Raw genomic sequence first — 21,510 nt, forward strand, 5'->3', positions numbered from 1 at the left:
CACGAGGCTGAACTAACATTGAAGGTGGTCAGTTTCTAAGTACTCAGCCGTACTTCTTCGTGAAAGGAGTTAATGCAGAGAAGCGAGGCAACAAGCAGACAATGAAACTCTGAAAGACGAGACCTAGGCTAAATATGCAACATAGGGGGAGTGGTCATTTGGAATGCCGATTAGCTTCTGCATGCTGTTCTGCAAGATGCGCCTGACCAATATGTTGTATTTGTTGCTGTAAATAAATACTTGTTTGTTTTGGCCAATTTACTCTTATGCTTTGTATTGTAAGGAAGTGGAAGGAAGCGAGCGTGGACGAGTGCCGTAGATAAACTATTTGAGATTGCATATCCATAATTACTCAACAAATTGGCCTCCGAGCCTATGCGAGCGCTTGGCAAGTTTACTGTCCTGCAGCCAGCGCAGTGTACCAAAGCAGTTTAACAATCAAAGCCGATGGGGTTAGAGCAAAGGGCATGACAAAGGTAACGGGTCAACCCTTTGCATATGATTAGGCTGTGGCACAGACATAGGCAAATTAAACTTCCCATGGAAGCGTAATGATTGCAAGAACAAACTGCGCAGACACTCAACATCATTGCGGGAACAACGTGAAATCTTCCCCGAGTCGTCTGCAGTGGTCGAGAATATTGCACTTTATCCTAGAAATAATTCCTAGGCAACAAGCAGACAATGAAACTCTGAAAGACGAGACCTAGGCTAAATATGCAACATAGGGGGAGTGGTCATTTGGAATGCCGATTAGCTTCTGCATGCTGTTCTGCAAGATGCGCCTGACCAATATGTTGTATTTGTTGCTGTAAATAAATACTTGTTTGTTTTGGCCAATTTACTCTTATGCTTTGTATTGTAAGGAAGTGGAAGGAAGCGAGTGTGGACGAGTGCCGTAGATAAACTATTTGAGATTGCATATCCATAATTACTCAACAAATTGGCCTCTGAGCCTATGCGAGCGCTTGGCAAGTTTACTGTCCTGCAGCCAGCGCAGTGTACCAAAGCACTTTAACAATCAAAGCCGATGGGGTTAGAGCAAAGGGCATTACAAAGGTAACGGGTCAACCCTTTGCATATGATTAGGCTGTAGCACAGACATAGGCAAATTAAACTTCCCATGGAAGCGTAATGATTGCAAGAACAAACTGGGCAGACACTCAACATCATTGCGGGAACAACGTGAAATCTTCCCCGAGTCGTCTGCAGTGGTCGAGAATATTGGACTTTATCCTAGAAATAATTGCCCGGTCGGTAGTGCAGAAACTGGCAGTTTACTTCGAAGTGAAACGGTAAAAGTGACGCCGCCCGCTCGGCAGCCGTCGTGTCCCGGAGCGAAGCTTCAGGAGGAACGTCTTGCTGCGCCCCCTCTCAGCAGGCAACATGCAGCGCTTCAGACCATGCCCTCCTCTGAGCCCACTACAAAGCCTTCTAGTACACTGTACCCCATGGAGGGAGGAAAATATAGAAGGGAGCCTACTGCAACGCGATTGTCGCCGACTGTGGTGGCCCAACACGTGGTGAAAACTTAAAAGCGCACGAAGGATACTGAGAGCGTGTGGTAGGTTTTAGTACTCCTGGTTGATTTTTTTTCAATACCCATTCAAAACCATTTGAAACTCTTGAAGTAAACAAAAACAAAACCAAGGAAAGAAAAATAAAACAAGGAAAAATCTTTTTTCCTTCTTGCATGTGAGCAGCTGCCGGCCATGCTGCCAGCCGAGCACGCACTGAATAAAAACTACCAGTACCCAAAAGTCTCGGCAAATCTCGATTCTCCGTGGTCTCGACGCAAGAGGTCATGTGTTGGGCCACCACTGCTGGCTACACGACGCGTTCATTGAAAACCGTTTGAAACTCTTGAAGTAAACAAAAACAAAACCAAGGAAAGAAAAATAAAACAAGGAAAAATCTTTTTTCCTTCTTGCATGTGAGCAGCTGCCGGCCATGCTGCCAGCCGAGCACGCACTGAATAAAAACTACCAGTACCCAAAAGTCTCGGCAAATCTCGATTCTCCGTGGTCTCGACGCAAGAGGTCATGTGTTGGGCCACCACTGCTGGCTACACGGCGCGTTCGCTTGCCAAGGTTGGCTGCATGACATAATGCTCCCTCCTATATTTTTCCTTCCTCCATGCTGTACCCTGATCCAGCAGCCCTGTTACACGGCATCTTGCGCTGCAACAGAAGAGCGACGCTGGTATCGTCGCACCGCCCCATCCTTTAACACTTTAAGCTTTCACGAACAGAATCTTCTTTTTCCGTAAAACTTCATATGACAATCGCAAAATATTAGAATGAGCTCAAATTTGTAAACATTACACGAAATGTTTGAAAGAGTAGGCAGGTAAAACAGATGACGCCTAACCTGCGTGTGGAGTCCGAGATCGATGCAGGCCGCCCTCTTGATCATGTCGTAGCGGTCCTTGCGATTGTTGGGCAGCACGAAGATTGCCAGCTGAAGGTTCCCGCCGCTCCCAACCTGGTGCAGGGCACGCACGTAGTTGCCCGCTCGGTCATCCTCCAGCACCAGCAGCTGCGGCTCGCACATGCCCAGCCCCATTGGGGGGCACACGCTCAGCAGGGTGCTCACAAACTGTCGGGTGTTGGGCTCCGCCCACTTGGGACAGATGACCACGCATGAGTCGATGTTGACCGACACGTGCAAGCGCTGGTCACGCGTCTCGCGCAAGAACTCTGCCATCTGTGGGTTGTAGTGGCGACTGTGGTCGCTCTGCGTCACACGCTCGGCTGGCAGCACGCGGCCCTTGACAGTGACCAGTGCCTGATCGAACTTAAGGCCCCACTGGTCCATCTCCTGCCAGATCGCTTCGTTGCCGTTGACGCGGCTAATAAACTTGAGCAGGTTGCGGATGCGCCTTGGCAGCTCGATGCGCGTGTGTTGGGCCATGTCGCGCATTAAAGCCACATTGGCAGGCATCTGCGAGGGGGGGGGGGAAATAATTGTGAGTGAAAAGTACTTCACTGGGCCTTAGTCTGAGGTATGTGATATGGTTGGCAGAGCTTAGTTGTCAACTTCCCTTAATTCGACCCCAACAAGATCGACGAAGTTGGTCGAGTTATCCGGTATGTCAAATAAAACGTGACAAAAAAAGACAAAACACACCACTGATTCACTTGGAAGTATTTGCCCAATTCAAACATGTCCCCGAATCAAACGTGCATCTACTTTTTATGTGCTAGATGTGGAAAACTAACGGAGAAATGAAATTTAAGTACAAATGTAACGTGGTGGCATGGAGCAGAAGTAGAACACTGGGCTTCTAATCTGAAAGACGTAGGTTTGAATCCTCGACCAGTCCACTACATTTTCAGGTTTGGAGTGGCACCTGACACTGACCAAAAAAAAATTGCCGAGAGCCAGTAGGGCTATACTCGTCCAGGTGCAACCAAATTAGGAAGGGCCACTAAGCTTCAACAAAGACACTCCCTCACCAGAAAAGAAATGGCCTATCTGGTGCAGTATTCAGCCACCAACTGTGCAGTATTCAGCCAAAAGAAAATGCAAAAAGGTTTGCCTGCCTCGAAAAAAATTAAATTTTTTTATTGTTGCTATTTTTTTTTCGAGGAGTGCAAGCCTTTCTGCATTTTAATTTTTGTAAGCAACTATATTCCTTATTGTGCCAATTTAACTATGTATTCATGTGCTTATTTACTTGTTTATATGACTTAACGAATGCTGTCACTTTTCTGCCTTGTATCACTGGGATGTGGGGCCAGTCGAGCTGCAATTATGTCGCAGCTTTTTTTTCCCGCATTCCACACCACACATTGTATCTGTTTCATGTTAGTGTAAAAAAATATAAACTATGTAACACTGTGGTGAAATAAACTTCAAACCTCCCTCGTGACCCCTATAATTAACTGAGGGCCGTCAATCCCCAGCGGATGTGACGCACCTCACCAAGGCAGTGGTCAGACCTGCAACGCGATAGAGGGATAGAGGGATTTCCAATAGCTCTGACAGACACAGTATTGGAGAGACTGGGCACTGTGGCAACAACTGAGCAAGGGAACACACTAGGGTTGGGCTTATATTATGTTTTATTTTCTTTTTTTTCAATATTCGATCGAATGCTATGCTATTTGCTTCAGAGCGGATTTCAATATTAAAAATTTGCAAGTTGTTCGGAACGTAGAAATAGCAATTGAAAACCGTACAATCGACAGTTTCGGTTCGACACAGCTCAAACCCAAGACAAACCAAAAACGAAGCCAGCACTGGGCCATCATGTGACACCCTGATTTTGAAAGTTTCAGATTTCCTAGAAGTCCTGCAGCTAAAACAAGCAGGAGGCATCACAGGTAGCCCCCACAGCACATGCCTTGCCAGTGAGCCCGGTAAGCACGCAGAGCTCGGGTACAAGGTAGATGCTCCGTGAATTCTCCTTGGGACGGCAGACGAGCATTGGCTGCCTCATGTCATGGATGCCTTGCTCGTACTGTTCCTGCATGTTGGATAAAGAATGTAACTGTAAATCCACGGATGTTGGAATTGCGCAGTCAAACAAGAAAAAATGCGATATGCATAGCTTGGTAGGAGGAGGTCTAGAGCCTACTGCTCATGTTGGAAGACCCATGATGACCCCAGGTGGACATACTTGTTGCCATGAACTAGAACAACTAAGCCATCTGACCCTCTCTACAAACATTATATATATATATATATGTATATATATAATTATTTTCATACGCCCACATTAAAAACAGCAAATGTACGAGGTCTGTTACAAAAATATCAAACCTTTGGCCGAAGAAAAAAAAAACTGGCATAACTGGAGCGTGGAAACCTAATCACCCTCAACGTAGTCTCCTTGGGACTCCACACACTTTTCCCAGTGGTGCTGCCATTGTTGGAAGCATTCCGAGAAGGCCTCTTTCGAAATGAAGTTTAGCTCAGCTGTCATTGCAGCTGGCTAAACGTAACTAGTGGTAAATTTGTTCGGCAACAAACAAACATTTACAAGAAATAACGACTGCAGATGTGCACAACCTTGCAGAATTACAACTAAATTTCTAGTGAAGAGTTTCATTCGGGCAGTTGCAATAAGAGTCGGTTTCCTGTAATCATATCGCATCCTTTAAAAAGTTGCCTGTACATGATTGCTCGGTTTGAAACCTTGCTCGCATGTAATGCTTTCCTGCACTTGTTGGAAATTTTGAAAAAGCCAGTAATTCCTCAACACACATTTTACTTCACGATGTCATGTTCATAGCGTTCCACCCAATTTAGCTAAATTTGATCTCGGTGACATTTGTAACTCTGCCAGGGCTGCGGGTCGTACCCGTACACCCAAGACTCATCACCAGTGATTATGGTGCTCATGAAGTTGGGGTCACTGTTTGTGGAATTCAGCATGTCCTGTGGGACTTCAACACGAAGTTGCTTTTGCTCCACCGTAAGCAGCTTCGGCACGAATTTCACTACAACTCTCTTTATGGCCAAATCTTCGGTTATAATGGAATGTGCAGAAAAAGTGCTGTTGCCCACCTCTTCCACAATTTCTCAGATAGTCATAAGACGCTCCCGCATCACCACAGCGTTCACTTCGGCAATGACCTAGTCATTTCAACATGTTGACGGCCGACCGGAGCATGGCTCGCTCTCCACCGATGTGCGGCCGTCTTTAAACCGGTTGTACCACTCCTTAATCTGTGTGCTGCTCATAGCATCGTCACCGAAAGCCATCTGAATCGAAAGCCGTTCAACAAGTGAAGTGGCTACATCGATGACAACGATTGCCTGACTTTGATGATATGACCAATCATATATTAATCATGAGCCACGGGCCGGTATAACGTAAAACTATTCCAATCTGCTTTTTATTCCAAATCAGACATTAGCCATCCGTGATAGGTCAGAATAGTTCCAATCCAGCCCGTATGAGCAGAGCTTGAATCACATTGACCTATCACGAAGGGCTAGTGGCTGATTTGGAGTAAAAACAGATTCAAATAGTTTCATGTTATACCGGCGACAGTTAAAGCATTGTTTAATAAATAAAGAGGTTACTCTATCAATTGCTCAGCTCTAATAAACATCACTAACAAGGCGAATGAGTTCTGTGGAAGAGCACAAGGTGGAGGGCTTCCACAGAATGGATTTGCCTTGTCATTGTCATTTAACTGTAGCACGAAGCAACACAGGTTGGCTAAGGCACTGTGTCCGGGTTCGACTGCCGGAGCAGGACGAATTTTTTCCTTAACCCGTACGGGCTTCCTTTGTAGCGTCGTACTACATTCGGGTGGATGACAACTTTGTGCCTTTCACACCATTAATGACCATTTATTTTTTAAAGCTGTTCAAACAAATCTGTGTGTCCTGCTTTGCGAATGCTGCATGCCAGTGCTCAAAAGTTCCATTGCAGCGACACAAACATTCCGCGGGTATGTAGCATCTTGGAAGAATGCAAAGATGCTGATCTGTGTATTCTGTGTAATTGGTGTTTATATCTATAGAACAAATTTATCACTAGTTACGGAAATAGTACTGTCGAGCTTATATGCAACAAAGTGCAATCAACATAAAAGACACAACATAAACATTTACAAGAAATAACGAGTGCAGATGTGCACAACCATGCAGAATTACAACTCAATTTCTAGTGAAGAGTTTCATTCGGGCAGTTGCAATAAGAGTTGGTTTCCTGTAATCATATCGCATCCTTTAAAAACTTGCCTGTACATGATTGCTCGGTTTGAAACCTTGCTCGCATGTAATGCTTTCCTGCACTTGTTGGAAATTTTGAAAAAGCCAGTAATTCCTCAAAACACATTTTACTTCACGACGTCATGTTCACAGCGTTCCACCCAATTTAGCTAAATTTGATCTCGGTGACATTTGTAACTCTGCCAGTGCTGCGGGCTAAATTCTGCCCCTCTCATCAGACACACTCATAAATCTAGAACACTTGCATACATAATTTACAGGCAAAGCCCAAATTACCAACCTATTATTACTTTCCCACACATATCACCCATTACTTCATCTTTACTGCCACCAAAGAAAGATTCTGCCTAGTTTAGTTCATTGACGACACCAGGCGAACTGAATATTTTTATCGCACTTCAAAAAAAGAATAAAGAGAGGTTCACTAATTATATGTAATGCCTTCTAAATAAACTAGAAACATTAAAACTTTCTGGCACATTTCTTTTAAGATGCACCCATTCCTTTCAAGTATAAAGTTCGTGAAACGTGAGTTTTCTTAGGAATTCGGGAAGCGTAGCTGATGCAACATGATCCTCTGAAACGCTTGCTTAAGATTATTTTTTTTGCGTAAGCTCTATTTGATCAACAACACAGTTAACATCGCAAAACAATCTTGGCATAGTATTCCCCTTATGTTCACAAAATTTGACCTCGCGAGTTGTCGCAATTACGCCAGGGCAGCGGTCTAAGTTTTACGGTGCTTGTAAAACACACTAATAACGCTTAGTACCACTCGAATATGTAAGCTATTGCAGAAATACAAATATAACCCACCTATTTAGAACATTGCATATACATTACCAATTTCATTCCCCTAATTTTTGCCAAATATTAACGGGGTGCCTGTTTAGCGATCTCTAAAGGCATCAAAGAAACGAAGTACGAGCCTCGTGCGACGCATGAAAATAGCGAACGCGAGGGTTAATTCCATTCCCCTAATTTTTCCCAAATATGAACGGGGTGCCTAGTTCAGCGATCCCTAAAGGCACCGAAGAAATGAAGTACGAGCCTCGTGCAATGCATGGAAAAAGTGAAAGCGAGGGTTAATTCCATTCCCCTAATTTTTCCCAAATATGAACGGGGTGCCTAGTTCAGCGATCCCTAAAGGCACCGAAGAAATGAAGTACGAGCCTCGTGCGATGCATGGAAAAAGTGAAAGCGAGGGTTCAGTAATAGTTTGCAACGCTTTCACTTAAACCAGGAACGTGAAAGTTTTGCAATGAAATTGAAGTTCGTATCTCGTTCAGTTGAACCAACAGTAGTAGGACACCCTGAAATGCTTGAATAATTAGCTTTCTACAAAGGCTGTAATGAATCTTCACAGATTAAAAGATTAAGCATTTACTGATCCTCACAGAGAACATGCTTCCTAATTCAACGAAATATAAACACCGTGCCTTGCATGTAGTTTACTGAAGAAACCAGTAAAAGCAACCAAATGCTTTATATAATGCATAAAAATTGGGACAGAGGAAGTATAATTATTTAAAGCCCGAAAGCGAGCTATGCAAATTTAACTTTCAGTAAGCATCGCCCAAAAAGTGGCGCACATTTTTGTCAAAATGCGAAATCTCTGATGATCATCAGCATAATCAGGAACATCACTAGCATCAGGAACATGCACTAGCATAACTCTTCTGTATAAACAACTTGAATGTGAAATGGCCAGACAACGTCAGAAGTGACACACGCCGACAGACAGACAAAAAACTTTATTCAAAGTCCTGAGATGGAAAAAATTCAGCTCAATGTTGTAACGGCATTGCAATGGCTTTGCACATTCGACAAGGTCGTTTTCGCCAACATACCTAGGATAGCTCTTTATTACACAATAAAATTTCGATAGTCAGACCTGTAAATTCTCATTTGTTTCTTGGTGGTGAAAAGAGACCCAGACTGCAACATTATGTTGCAGTCTGGGTCTGTTGACAATCTCTGGATAGAGATTAAATAGTTAATGTATTTGATAATCCAGTGATTTCTTGCCATAAGGCATGCAATCATTGGGTGCGGCTGATTATAATACTTTATCCGGACCCCAACACTCGCCCTTAAGTTAGAGCAATGTGACTGTGTTTTCTAACATGAATACACAGTCTAAATGAACTTGGCATGATGCAAGAAGCGCTACATGAAAATTGTTGTGGCAGGAACTGCTCGTAGCGCACATCACACGCGCTGTCCACTACAGCACGTCGAGGAGAGGACTGAAAGAAAATCCTAGCTGAAGATAAAGAAAAGAGAAGGTTCAAAATACAGCAAAGCATTACTTATGGTGGCAATATATTCGGGAAAAAACAATTTGGCCGCAGCTGTTGTTTTGTGTAAGTTTCCAGCAGCTGAGAGCGCCCGCTTTCAAAAGTGGAAGGGAGAGGAGGCAAATTGCATATTTTACCCCTCCACTTTTGACAGTCGTGGGGAAATTGGTGCCCTCGGTAAATATGCACATGGTTGATCAGGTATAGATAGCATTTAAGCCAGAAAAGCTTTGAAGAGATTTTTGGTGGCAGCTGATATTGAAGTGGTGGGCAGATGTGCCTTAGGCTACAGATGCCACTGTAAGCTTGCAATTGTCAGTGACACTCCTCAGAAGTAAAGCCAGAGCCCTTGCGCTCCTGAGATATGAAGCACTGAAGCTAGCTTCCACGTGAGCTTAGCTCCAGCAGCAGCGTTCATCATACTTCAGTTGATTGCATGCTTTTTTTTACATAAGCTTTCACTAAGGAACCACAGCAAAAAAATAAAAAAACATACGCTCAAAACTTGCTGCTTGTGCACCCTTGTGTAACATGCATAAATAAATTTTTGAACCTTAAAGGGATACAGACACAAAAGATGGCGGGTGGTTTTTTGCGTCGGAACAAAAGTTGAACTGTTGAAAATGACGAATACAACAACCCAATGGGCCATGAAAATCCGGTGGACATCTGAATTATATCTGGACATCCACGTCCAGAGCCGGTTATCCCCCAGATTGCCCAGGGACATTGTGTTCTGGTTATTTTGAACGTCCATTTTATTTTTAATCACGAACGTCCTAAGGACATCTGCACTAAATTTTATGCACGACATCAAAGCACAAACGGAAAGGGAGCAAACATGGTCACGGATGCTACATTGATCTCAGTGGTGCGACGCTCCATGGTTGTTCAGGAGCGAGTTGTAGTTGTTTTGGATAAACTCACTACAAGGTGCAGCGCTTTCTTGCCTTGACATTGGGCCGTGGAGTGAGCCGCGAGCTCAAGGGCATTTTGCATCACTTTCGCCTGCCAAGTAGTTGTGTTCCTTGTCGTAGCATTTGCGGCATCTCCTTGCTTCACCACATTATCACCATGTGATCCTCAGCTAAAAAAATTCCCATACAAACTGTCCCAAAGAGGAACATTGCTGTATTTAGCCCACTATGTAAATATTCCTGTACAATACCTTGCTTTCTAGTGCGATTGCATTTTATGCTCATGCGGGGCTCAATTAGCATTCGAAGCACTGTGGATGAGAGAAGTGATGATAAAATTTCTGACATCTTTATAGTTTAAGAAATGCTAACAAAACAGAGATACTCAAAGCTGGGCTAGTTGGTTCCTGGTACTCTTATGAAACATGGTTACAGTGCTATGGAAAGTGAAGACAAACACGAACTGCACGACTCGGCGCTTGTCCAGTGCAGCTCGCCCTTATGTCTTTGTCCTAGCTTCTTAGAGCTGTAACCATGCTTCATAAGAATCGCACAGGAATGAGAGAGCTGCAACATCTTCTGGAGCAATTTTTAGAGCAGAAAAATTTCGGTTTTGGAGCAGGTCAATGGGAAAAGTGATATTTTTGGAGCACACAATTTTAAACTTGGAGAAGCTTATTTCGAGCAGAGAACTCCAAATGTGGAGCAGTTCGACAAAATAAGTGATTGCAATTTCTACTCAAGTCCTTCCCTTTTGCACTAACTGCTGGAGTCATAGATCCGACTTCACTGTGCGCAAAGACTGCAGTGTTCCGCTTTCTAGCATTTACCTAGTACAGTGAGGTCTCTAGAACTCTAGCTCCTATAGTTCAAACTAATGGATAAGTCGGACAGCATTTTGGGTCCCTTCATGGTGCCAGACATTTAAATTGAGAAAAACTCTCGGTATAGCTGGTGTCTATGACATGTTTTGAGCTCCTGCAATTGCTTCCACCACATGCAACCAGCACAAGCATCGCATTTAAGATATGCATCTGTTTCTCTAGAGGGCGCCACCTATTCGAGCTCATCAAGGTGCAAAAAGGTTATTGCGAGCAACATTCCTCTTTCCGCCTGTTTATTGAGGAAGTATGATGCCCAAACACAAAGTTGCAGTCAAAAATTAGTGGAGGCCTTCACATTTCTTTTTTTTCCCCAAAATAACTGGAGGTCTCCAACAGAGTTCTGGTGTATTCTAGAGGAATTTCTGCATATTGATAGGGACCATGTGATGCCGGCCAAGTGGGTACATGGCAGTGTACCTGCAGCTCTCCTTGCACATGGCTAGATGTTTGGTTTGCATGTTGCAGGCGTTCTTCCAATACTTTGGACCACAATTTATCTATAAATGCTCCTGAATCTAGCGCGTTCTCGACCATTAGTAATGATTTTTGAATTTACAAGCCTGCTATTTTCCCATGGATGTAGCTGATGCAAAGTACAATGGCGTTCATGCCATGAAGGACTGGGCACGCTTGCCGCTGTATACTGAATGCCCTTATCGGCATCACCGACGCTATGCATTACTGCAGCCAACACTGGTGGTATGTTAGGAAAACAGCCACATTTCCAGTGTGAGTGCTTTCCTGCATTATCAGTCTCGATTGGCACAAATATACTCATGCACACCGACCCATTTGGTCGATGAATACTGATCACAAGATAGGAGCAAACAGTATACAATGGAGAATATACACTTGACAAATGGCAGCATATGTGCATTTAAATCTACCTACTGGTGACAGTGTGTGAACACAAGACTTTTTGAACACAAAAGGTCACTGGGGGGAAACATTCGTTCCCATATCCACAATGTGTGTGCCTGCCATTTTTCAGTGACACTACAGTTTTTCCTTACCATAAGAATCAGCTGACCAGGGAAATAACAGAAGCTTTTCACATTAACAAAAGAATATATTGAGTGTTGTAACAGCCAACCATGTGTTTTACTGAGGCATCGTGAGGCGACCTCTTTGGAAGAACACTAAAATAAATTTGTAGGTAAACATAAATGTGATACGGTTGCAACGATTAAGCACACCGTGCTAGATTTGTTGCCCATCCTTGATGCCCGAGTGTGCACAGGTATATAAATTTAAAAGTGCTTTTATTCTTGTTTTGCCTATCTTCAAAGCCTGAGGATGCGTGGTTATATCAATATGAAGTTTTTGTTCTGGATTAACGTAGTTGCGACTGCAGCGAGTGTTGTGTTTTCTTGTGTTTTCTCCGCGCTGTCCTGTTCAGTACGCTGCTTCACACACACGGTAAGACGATTAGTCACCAACTCGCCCAACTTTCCACGTTATCAATGTTTCGGAGCAGCTCAGGCACAGTGCGAGGTATTTTCGAGGTTATGGCACAGCAAGTCGAAAATGTAGCACTTTGACACAATTGGTGCAGCTGGACCACCCCTGATATAGATGCTATTCATGGTTGGCGAGTTACAAGCAGCGCAAGAGATATTGTCGAGATACCATAGCTGTATCCTGCCACGTGCAGCGAACACGCCTGCAACAATTCAGTGTAAAGGAGTTTGTTTTTCACTAGACTTCCCACTTAACGTGCTGCCTAACTAATCCTTTGACTTGCTCGCCTTCGCTAGCTGGACCTCCCACGTTGAATGTGCAGTTCCAGCAGGCAGAAACTCATCATCTTATCCAAACCTAGAGCCAAACATAGTTGTCCACATGCCTGTGCAGCCTGATTTACGTCGCAATGTTAGTGCACTGCAAGCAGAATGAAATATGTCCACTGTTGAGTGGTAATGCAGCGGCTATGAACAGGGCAACAACAATATAGTGTCCAAAGCATAGATATATCACATGAAATGTCATGCAATGCACAGTAACCTCCCTCCAAGCTGCCTTGATCATTTCCACAGCTGTATTACCACGTAATACAGCTGTGGAAGCACGCAAGCTACTTTCATTCGGAGTAGTGATGAACAGGATACAGAGGCTCCTTCTATAACTAGCGATGAAGTTAGAAGGGCCTTGAAAGACATGACCAGGGGAAAAGCTGCTGGAGAAGATGGAATAACAGTCGATTTAATTAAAGATGGAGGCGATATCATGCTTGAAAAGCTTATGGCCCTTTTCACACAATGCCTCACGACTTCAAGTGTACCAGAGAGCAAATGGGGATAGCCGATATTCTAGTTGACATTAAGAGGAAAAGATGGAGCTGGGCAGGCCATGTAATGCGTAGGATGGATAAATGGTGGACCATTAGAGTTACAGAATGGATACCATGAGAAGGGAAGCACAGTCGAGGACGGCAGAAAACTAGGTGGGGTGAGGAAGTTAAGAAATTTGCAGGCGCATGTTCGAATCAGCTAGTGCAAGACTGGTGTAATTGGAGATCACAGGGAGAGGCCTTCATCCAGGAGTGGACATGAATATAGGCTGATAATGATTACCACGTTCGCTCCAAAGGAGCCGTGACGTGTTCGTTCCAATATGCGCTACTGCACAACGCATAAAAATTATGACCGTTGTGCTATCTTTGTTCATAATAACTGAACATTTCTTATAACTGGGACGGTTATAAGCAGGCTCCACTTATACTGCTTGTCTGTGTGTTATAGGCCATTACCAAGAGACCACAGTGCGCCAAACTCTCAAAGCTGTTGGCAACCCAACTTGTGAACTGGGTGCGTGACCATCATGATGCCAGTCTCGTGCTGCCCGATCGTGGTGACCAGCCCCTGCCAAAACTCGAGCCCGTGCTGCGGTATGGTTGACGCAGTGTATTTGTCAAAGAAGTGCCGGCTTATCTGCATGAAGCCAGGGTGCTCGAGGTTGTGACGCATCTGTATGTTGAGCAGACGCAGCACCTCGGGATGAATGGGTGCCAGCTGCTGGACCCACTTGATGCGGATCACGATGGGTGTGCCGTCAGAGGGCCGCTGAGAGTGCAGCTCCAGCAAGTCGGGCTTGAGCCGTGTGGGCGTCTTGAGGTCTGACATGCCGTCGAACACGAAGCAGCGGCCGAATTGCTCACAGTGGTCACCAATCAGGGCACGCCGGATGCGGCTCGACTCGACCAGTGGCAGGAAGTCAACATGGTACTGGTGCACGCACCACTGGGGCAGCGACACCAGCCGGAAGTAGTTGGCCAGCAGCTCGACGGGGTTCCCCGTCTTGCCACACTTGTCGCTCACAATCTTGGGTCGGGTAGCAAGAAGAGCCAACTCATCCGACTGTCCGCGCCAGGCACCACGGCCTGCCTCGGAGGTGGTAGCCAGGGCCTGTGGACCAGGACACACAATGCCCATCAAATTCTGCGAGGAGGAAAGGGAAATGGTCCTCTCAAATTATGTGCGACCTTTTAAATTTCCAGATGCACACATTCGTTTCTTACTTCTCCAAACAGCTTAAGCCACGTAAAAGCTAGTACAACATTCAGAGCAAACAGAAATTGAAGAAAAGGTAAGCATAGGGGTAAGAAACTGCATTATAAGTTGTATAAATAGGCATGTGCATGGGGCAAATATGCGAAGTTTAAAATTTGTAAATATCCCACACACATTTTAAAGAACTTTGCCTGGAGCACACACCTTATGTGGCATACATACGTGCTGGTACTTGATGATCATGAATAACCAACTAGCCCCAATTTCAGCTCTAGTGAAAAATGCGCTTTGTTAACAGTGATATGGCTTTACAAGCGGTAGGAAACTTGGCACAGTAAGGACTGACAAGCAACTTTTTCAGTGACTTTGCTGACGCAGCTTTCATCTGCTTTACGAACTATAAAGAACCAGTTGCACGAACCAGTTGCGTTCTGGTATACATCGTGATAATTTCTAAGTTTTCCGGTTAAAATCGCCTGTTGCAGATGACCTAATTCTAGTCCTTGAGCTGGATTATGCAGCGAGGCGAACATTACTTACTTGCCCAAGAAACACATATTCAACTGATTTAAAAAATTCACTAATAAACTTCCTAATTATTTTAAGGCACATATTGCAACTCAGGAATTTGAGTTGGTGAGTTTGCAAGACCTGTCTACCAGGAATGAATTCACACAATGACATCAGTTTGGAAGTATGCACCATAAAACTCACCGTAAATATTTTGGTTATATGCTGGAAGTTGTTACGTGCCCTCCAGGGAGCGTTTTAGCGCAAGAATTTTTCAAAGTGGTCAATTAATAACCGAGATAGAAATAATCCAGTGCGTCAAACCCATGATTTCAGGAGGCGAGCTTCAGTGGATGGGAAAACGGTTCCGCGGTAGCTCAATGGTGAGAGCATCGCATGCATAATGCGAAGACGTAGATTCGTTCCCCACCTGCGGACAGTTGTTTTTTCATCCATTTTCATTTCCATTAATTTATCATTTCTTTAATTCAATTAGTGTGTGCAAGTAATTTTCCCTATGTTGTTCTTGGTGTCAATGTTTGTTGGCTTCTTATGATATGATTAATAAAAATCGGGCCCCTCGGTTCCCTTTCTTCTCGTTCATTACATAACGAGGGCTCGAATCCGGCAACATTGGATGCCTTCAGGGAGCATATGTGGGTTTATTGACAAGTTGCCATCACCCAAAAAGGATCACGTGCTCGTGACGCCTGTGGCAGAAAGGATGTTCCACATCCGCCTCTAGGCTTGTGAGTGGTGGCACTGGCTAACACTCCCAGAGTTAGTTCTAGTTGTAAAAACATAAATACCCCAGAAAGTGGATGGGAAAACGGTTCCACGGTAGCTCAATGGTGAGAGCATCGCACGCGTAATGCGAAGACGTGGGTTCGTTCCCCACCTGCGGACAGTTGTTTTTCGATCAGTTTTCATTTCCATTAATTTATCATTTCTTTAATTCAATTAGTGTGTGCACGTAATTTCCTCTATGTTGTTCTTGGTGTCAATGTTTGTTGGCTTCTTATGATATATATATATATGTATATTGGTTAGCATGCCAACGGTAGTTTTGGAAAGACAGCATAGTCCTATATGCTAATAAAGGATCGTGTTTATACTAATGTTGTAATGAGGAAGAGGAAACCAATGTACTCAATCGTGAACATATATATAAAAAAGATATTCGTTTCTAGCGTGCTTCATTTGTGAATGACACATTAGTCACCTTTCTGTGCGTCGCCGCATAGGCGGTGACTACGGGGGGGGGGGGGCTCCGGGGCTCGAGCTCTCTTCGGAGTTTTCCGGGGGGGGGGGGAGGGGGCTCGGGGTGTTGCTACGCTGCGCTCCGCAACACCCAAACGAACGCCGGTTCGCGTCGGCGCCCGGCACCGCTTCTTCCGCCGCGGCACCGGGGCACAATCGACGGCGCCGCCAAACAGAGAGTAAAAAAATGGTGATACCAAGAAATGAAAGGCGAGGCGGAATTCGAACCAGCCAACAGCCGATCCCAAAGCGAGCGTCATAACCACTAGGCCATACAGCCACACTGCCTAGCCGTGCATTATTACAAATAATATGATTGCGTTCGAGCGTCGTCGTCAAAAAAAAGGAGGTCTCGACATCCTCCTTGCCCTCCTTTTTTTCTCTCGCGTGTGCAATCATCCGCGGAAAGGAAAGCAATATACGCGCGCCGGGCAGCCAGGAAAATTGGCCCAATGATGCGGCGAACCGCAACGGAAGCAGCCGCCGACCAGAGTAGACGACGATGCGGAGGGAGGGGAGGCGCCCGGTTGCCTTCTTCCTCGACGGGGAGGCCCACCTCTTCGCTCTCGCCGCCCGCCATCTTGACCCCGTTTCGGTCGGGGAAGCTCGCGGCGTTGCCCGCCATCTTGACCCGGCTGGGGAGGGAGGCTGGACCAGTTACCGCCATTTTGCCCTTTACCCGGCTGGGGGGGAAGGCCACCATCTTGCGGGGCACGTCACAGACGACGCTCATCGCGTCGACCATGTTGCGGTCCTTGCTGATGTAAAACAGCTTCTACGTGAAGCACGCTGAGTTCATGCATCAATTTGTCAGTGCGTTCTTTTTCCCTTGCAATATCCAAAGCCTTTTGAAATGTAGGCTCGTTACCCATCTGAATAAATCTGCGGCGTAGCGGGTTTGACAGTAGTCCGCCGAGAACTTGGTCTCTGAACATAGCGTCCATTGCTGTCCCGAACCCGCATGCTTTTGCAAGCCTGTGGAGGTCTTTCAGAAATGTCGTAGTAGGCTCCTCCGTACCTTGTGTCCTCCTCTTAAATTGTAATGGCGTAACGACTTTGTCTTCTTCCGGCGCAAAACACCTGCAGAGTACCGCTAACGCCTCCTCGAATACGTCGACTGCTTCGGCGTCGCTGGTTCCTCCGTCAGCACCGGCCTGCGTCTAGTCTTCAACAGCTGCGATGTATATCCGGACGCCCTCTCTCTAAGGCGTTCAGTAGGAGCGCCTTCTTGTGCGCCGGCGTGGCGTCCTTGGCGGCGGCGTCGATATACACCTGCAAGACGCGACGCCAATCATGCCTTGGAATTACCCGGGGCACTGAAGGGAGAGAGGAAGGGGTATAGCGGCGTTCATTTCAGGGCAGGACGTAAGGCTGGAGATGAGGCGAAGGCAAGACGCCGAAGAAGGCTCGTTGAAGGCAGGTTTGCCGAAGAAGACGAAAGAGGAGCCGTAAAATAATTGCGGCAGGCGGAAGTAAAGTGAATGGGCTTGTCGCAGCAGTAAGCTCGCAATCGACGACTTAAATTTGGCTGCGATGCATGTTGATTATCCTCGTCGCCAATTGTTGTGCTCGGCGTGGCATCTGTAGCCGCCACGCCGATACAACAAAAACGTCGGCCGTATCACGCATGTTCCGACTGGCCACGATTTACCCAATACACAGCACAGCAATGTTACGGCATTATTCGAGATTGTTTTACAGGAAGCACCAGACTACAAAACGCAAACACGCGCTTCCGAGACGCGACGAGATTCGTTTGTGCGCACCAGTGCGTACGCCGAGCACTACCACGTTCGGTCTCTACACGCCTCAGAAAGGAATTCAGTTTCCTACAATAAATTACGGTGTGAAGTTCTACGTAATTAAACAGTAATTGTTCAGTCAAAACGTTCCGCCAGTTACGGCGTGGAGGCACGATCTCCGACGACTGAAGCGAAAGCGTGGAATACTCGATTTCTTACCGCAGTGACCAGCGTGCCTTCTTCAGAGATGGCCATCCCGCCCACGGACGCCGTGAGGCTGCTGATTTCGGACATGGCGACCATCCTGGACAGCGCTGGAGACTGCGGTGTGTTGTCAAGCAGTCGTCCGCGAGACCGTCCTCTAGGTCTGCCCAGAATTGGTCCCGGATAGCTGCTGTCCATCCCACCGATTGCTGCTCAAAAACTGTCAACCTAGAGCTGGTGAGCTGAACATCAGCTGGAGAACGCACAAATGGCGAAGGGCTGCGGGCAGTATGCATATATAGCCTCGCACGCGCTAGGGACCGTTTGCTCATGCACGCGCCACGTAGGTTGTAGCTAAAGTCCCTAGATGTTCTGCTCTCTTTAAAGCAAAAAAATATCTAGGGACTTCAGTTGTAGCGGCCGCGTCTGCACTGTGAGCGCCCGCATGTGCCGCCTATCTCATCACTAGCGCCACCTACAGCGCTGTTACGCCGACTCAACGCCAAGCCCAAGCGAGGCAGGGCTCTCTCCAGTTCGCTACGACCGCCGCCACGGACGGTCACGGTTTTTGGCGCGTGCCACTATGTTCTAATAAATAGTTCGTACCCTATTATTCTCGCCTCAGCCTTTACGCCTCAGCCATCACGCCCAGCCCTCACATCTGGCGCAGTCGACCCCTAACCTCAGCCAAGCCATTCAGCCACGGCAGTGCAAGAACGCCTTTCGAACGCCAGCGTCGAACGCCAGCAACAACGCCAGCGTCGAACGCCGGTCAGTATACGCCTTCTCAACTGCATTCGTCATTGTACTTACGCACTCACGCCGCCGAAGACTCACGCCTGAAGATACTCCTGCCATTTTACCGCTCGTCTGTGTAAAGCACGGCCGTCATAGGAAGAGTGCCGTGAATGTTGACTAGCCCTAGTCGACAACTAGGCTTAGCGATCACTCGCCTAGTCTCCCGTGCGCCCAGCCTCGTTTCGCAACGCCATGCCGGGAATTGTGTGGCAGAATCTCGACGCGGTGACCATGTCGCGTCTCGGCGTCGACCTTATACGCGAAGAATTGGCCCGTCGACAGCTGGACCTCACAGGTTCGAAAGAGGAGCTCGTTCAGCGTTTGCAAGCCGACATTCAGCAGCAGCGTGAAGCTACCCCCCCGGTTGAAGCGAATGAATCCGCCTCGAACGCTGCGGCGTCTTTGACGCTGGACCCAGCCACTCTACAGAGCCTCACCATGCTGTTCCAGCAGCTACCTCGCCCTGCAACAACGGTGACGACACTGCCAGACCTGTCATCGTCCATCCCGCAATTCGCTGGTTTGCACAGTCACAGTGTCAATACATGGCTTGACGACGTACGACGAGTACAGCAGCTCGCCTCGTGGGACGACGCCACCACACGCCTGATCGCAGCTAGCAAGCTGAAAGGCACGGCGCGAGACTGGCATCTCGCGTTCGGCAACCAGTACAGCACCTGGGCCACGTGGAGTGCCGCCCTGAAGGACACATTTTGTACAGAATTGTCCCTCATTGAGTGGCAAGAGCAGGTCATGAGGGTAACCCAGGCCCCATCCCAAAGCTTGCACCAATATGCCTTTGCCAAGTTGAAGATCATTGAGCGTTGCCCCGTTAACCTTTCTGAGGCACAAAAGATTGACTACCTGCTGCATGGTTTACGGGAACAACACATCCTCGCCGCCATAGCAGCCAACCGGCCGCCCACGGTAGCTGAGTTTATTTCTACTTGCACCAGCCTCGACAAGAGTGCGCAACATCTGCACGCCAAAGCAAGCCCGTCACCATTTGCCAGTTCTGTTTTGCCACCGTCGCATCCCTTTCGTGCCGCTAAGCCCGCAGAGCGCCAGCAGCCTCGCTCAGAACAATCGACACCACAGTCCTCCCGAGGAGCCACACCAAAAACGCGCATTTCAGAGCTGCCCGCAGAGCAACAAGAAGCTACTTATGCAGCTATTTCGGCACAGTATGGCGCTCCAGCTTTTCGTAGCGGTCAAGACCTGTCTCAAGCTGTCTGCTACCAATGTCATGCCTTGGGTCATCTGGCATCCAAGTGCCCTACACGCACCAGCCGCTTATCACCAGCGCCTCCAACCATGCCCAAGACACAGCAGCCCCCAGCACTGCACAGTGCACCCGTTCCGCTTGACGGCTCACAACAGCAATGCCCCTTCTTCAACGCAACTCTCAGTGGAGTCGGTGAGTGTGAAGCGTTTCCTGACTCTGGGTCCAAGGTGACATTAATCTCTAAAGCTCGTGTGCCTGCAAGCATGATCATCCCATGGACCGAGCCTCCACTCGTGGTGGTAGGAGGAAGCACAGTGCTACCTGTTGGTGCTGCATTTTTGAAGATATCCATCGGCCCAGCCACAGGAGTTGTTGAAGCTGCTGTTTTGGAAGATAATGTACTCCCCCTCATTCTTGGTGAGGATTGGTTCTCGGCAGCGCAAGCACGTCTCATCTTTGAGCCTCCGAAGCCAGCACAGTTGCAGCATACAGCCACGAATATCACCATTACCGCAAACCAAAAGCTAATCCCAAGAATGGCAAATGCTGTGATCCCAACAAGGTCCGTCCTTTTTCCAGAAACCAGGCCCAGTTCCACAGACTGCCTACAACGTGATCCGTTGCCGTTGCAAGAGCAGGCACCATGGCAAGCGTTAGCAGCCCAAACTTTGCCCTCAAGTAGCGCTCCTCTAGTGTCAAACTTCCGCGCTTCCGACACGGCGCTCGTGCACATTCTTCCTGACATTCCACCGGCTCGCGTTGACAGCCAGCTCGCCCTCACCCAGCCTCCCCTTTTGGCGCACTTCGACCCCATGGCAGCCACAACGCTAACCACAGACGCTTCACAGGAAGCCATTGGAGCAGTGTTATCGCAAATCCAAGACACCAGAGAATGTGTCTTTGCCTACGCCAGCCGTGGACTTACGTTGGAGGAACGCAAACAGCACAGCAATGTATGGGAGTGTATCGCCGTTCACGGGGCAATAACCGTGAAGTTCCGCCAATACCTCCAAGGCAGAAAATTCTCTCTGGTCACAGACAACTGGACTGTTGCTTGCTTAACGTCCAACGTGCGGCCATCTCGTCGGTTCACTTCTATGCTCATGGACTTAGTAGAGCTCGATTTCACCGTGCGACATCAGCCAAGACGCCAAAACGTTGTAGCCGACCACTTGTCCCGTTTGACAGGTGCTGTCACACAGTCTTCGCAGTCGCTGGCTACGATGCAGCAAGAAGATTCGGAGTTCGCTGCGATTCTAGCACGCCTAGCCAATGAAGAGGACCCAGCCGAGTTCGCCAAGCTAGATGACATCTTATACCGCCGACTGTCATTGGGAACGTATGCAGTCGTAGCTCCGTCCAAACTGCGCCCTGTCATTTTACAAGCATTACGCGATGGTGCAGGGCACTTTGACACAAAGCGTACGTTGCGCAAGGTCCAGGATCGTTATTGGTGGCCTGACATGTA

The 21,510-nt window shown here is 47.2% G+C and overlaps 1 protein-coding gene and 1 pseudogene across 1 annotated transcript; one reads left to right on the forward strand and one right to left on the reverse strand.

Annotated features, from left to right (window-relative positions):
* Positions 1-18,212, reverse strand: part of LOC119447839 (piwi-like protein 1) — a 52,206-nt pseudogene extending 33,994 nt beyond the window's left edge.
* Positions 18,213-18,971: 759 nt separating this feature from the next.
* On the forward strand, positions 18,972-20,699 carry LOC125944091 (uncharacterized). Its single transcript, XM_049663956.1, has 2 exons — positions 18,972-19,996; positions 20,622-20,699. Exons 1-2 carry the CDS (start codon positions 19,010-19,012, stop codon positions 20,697-20,699), a joined length of 1,065 nt encoding a protein of 354 aa, XP_049519913.1. The 5' UTR covers positions 18,972-19,009.
* The last annotated feature ends 811 nt before the right edge of the window (positions 20,700-21,510 follow it).

The sequence above is a fragment of the Dermacentor silvarum genome, chromosome 1 (genome assembly GCF_013339745.2).
Source record: "Dermacentor silvarum isolate Dsil-2018 chromosome 1, BIME_Dsil_1.4, whole genome shotgun sequence".
Taxonomy (NCBI): domain Eukaryota; kingdom Metazoa; phylum Arthropoda; class Arachnida; order Ixodida; family Ixodidae; genus Dermacentor; species Dermacentor silvarum.

What these genes read in the sequence shown, in the direction of transcription:
- LOC125944091 (XM_049663956.1), top strand. Translation starts at nt 19,010, where the DNA reads ATGCCGGGAATTGTGTGGCAGAATCTCGACGCGGTGACCATGTCGCGT. An exon ending in CTACTTATGCAGCTATTTCG is followed by an intron (nt 19,997 to 20,621) that starts GCACAGTATGGC and finishes TCCTTTTTCCAG; the next exon opens with AAACCAGGCCCAGTTCCACA.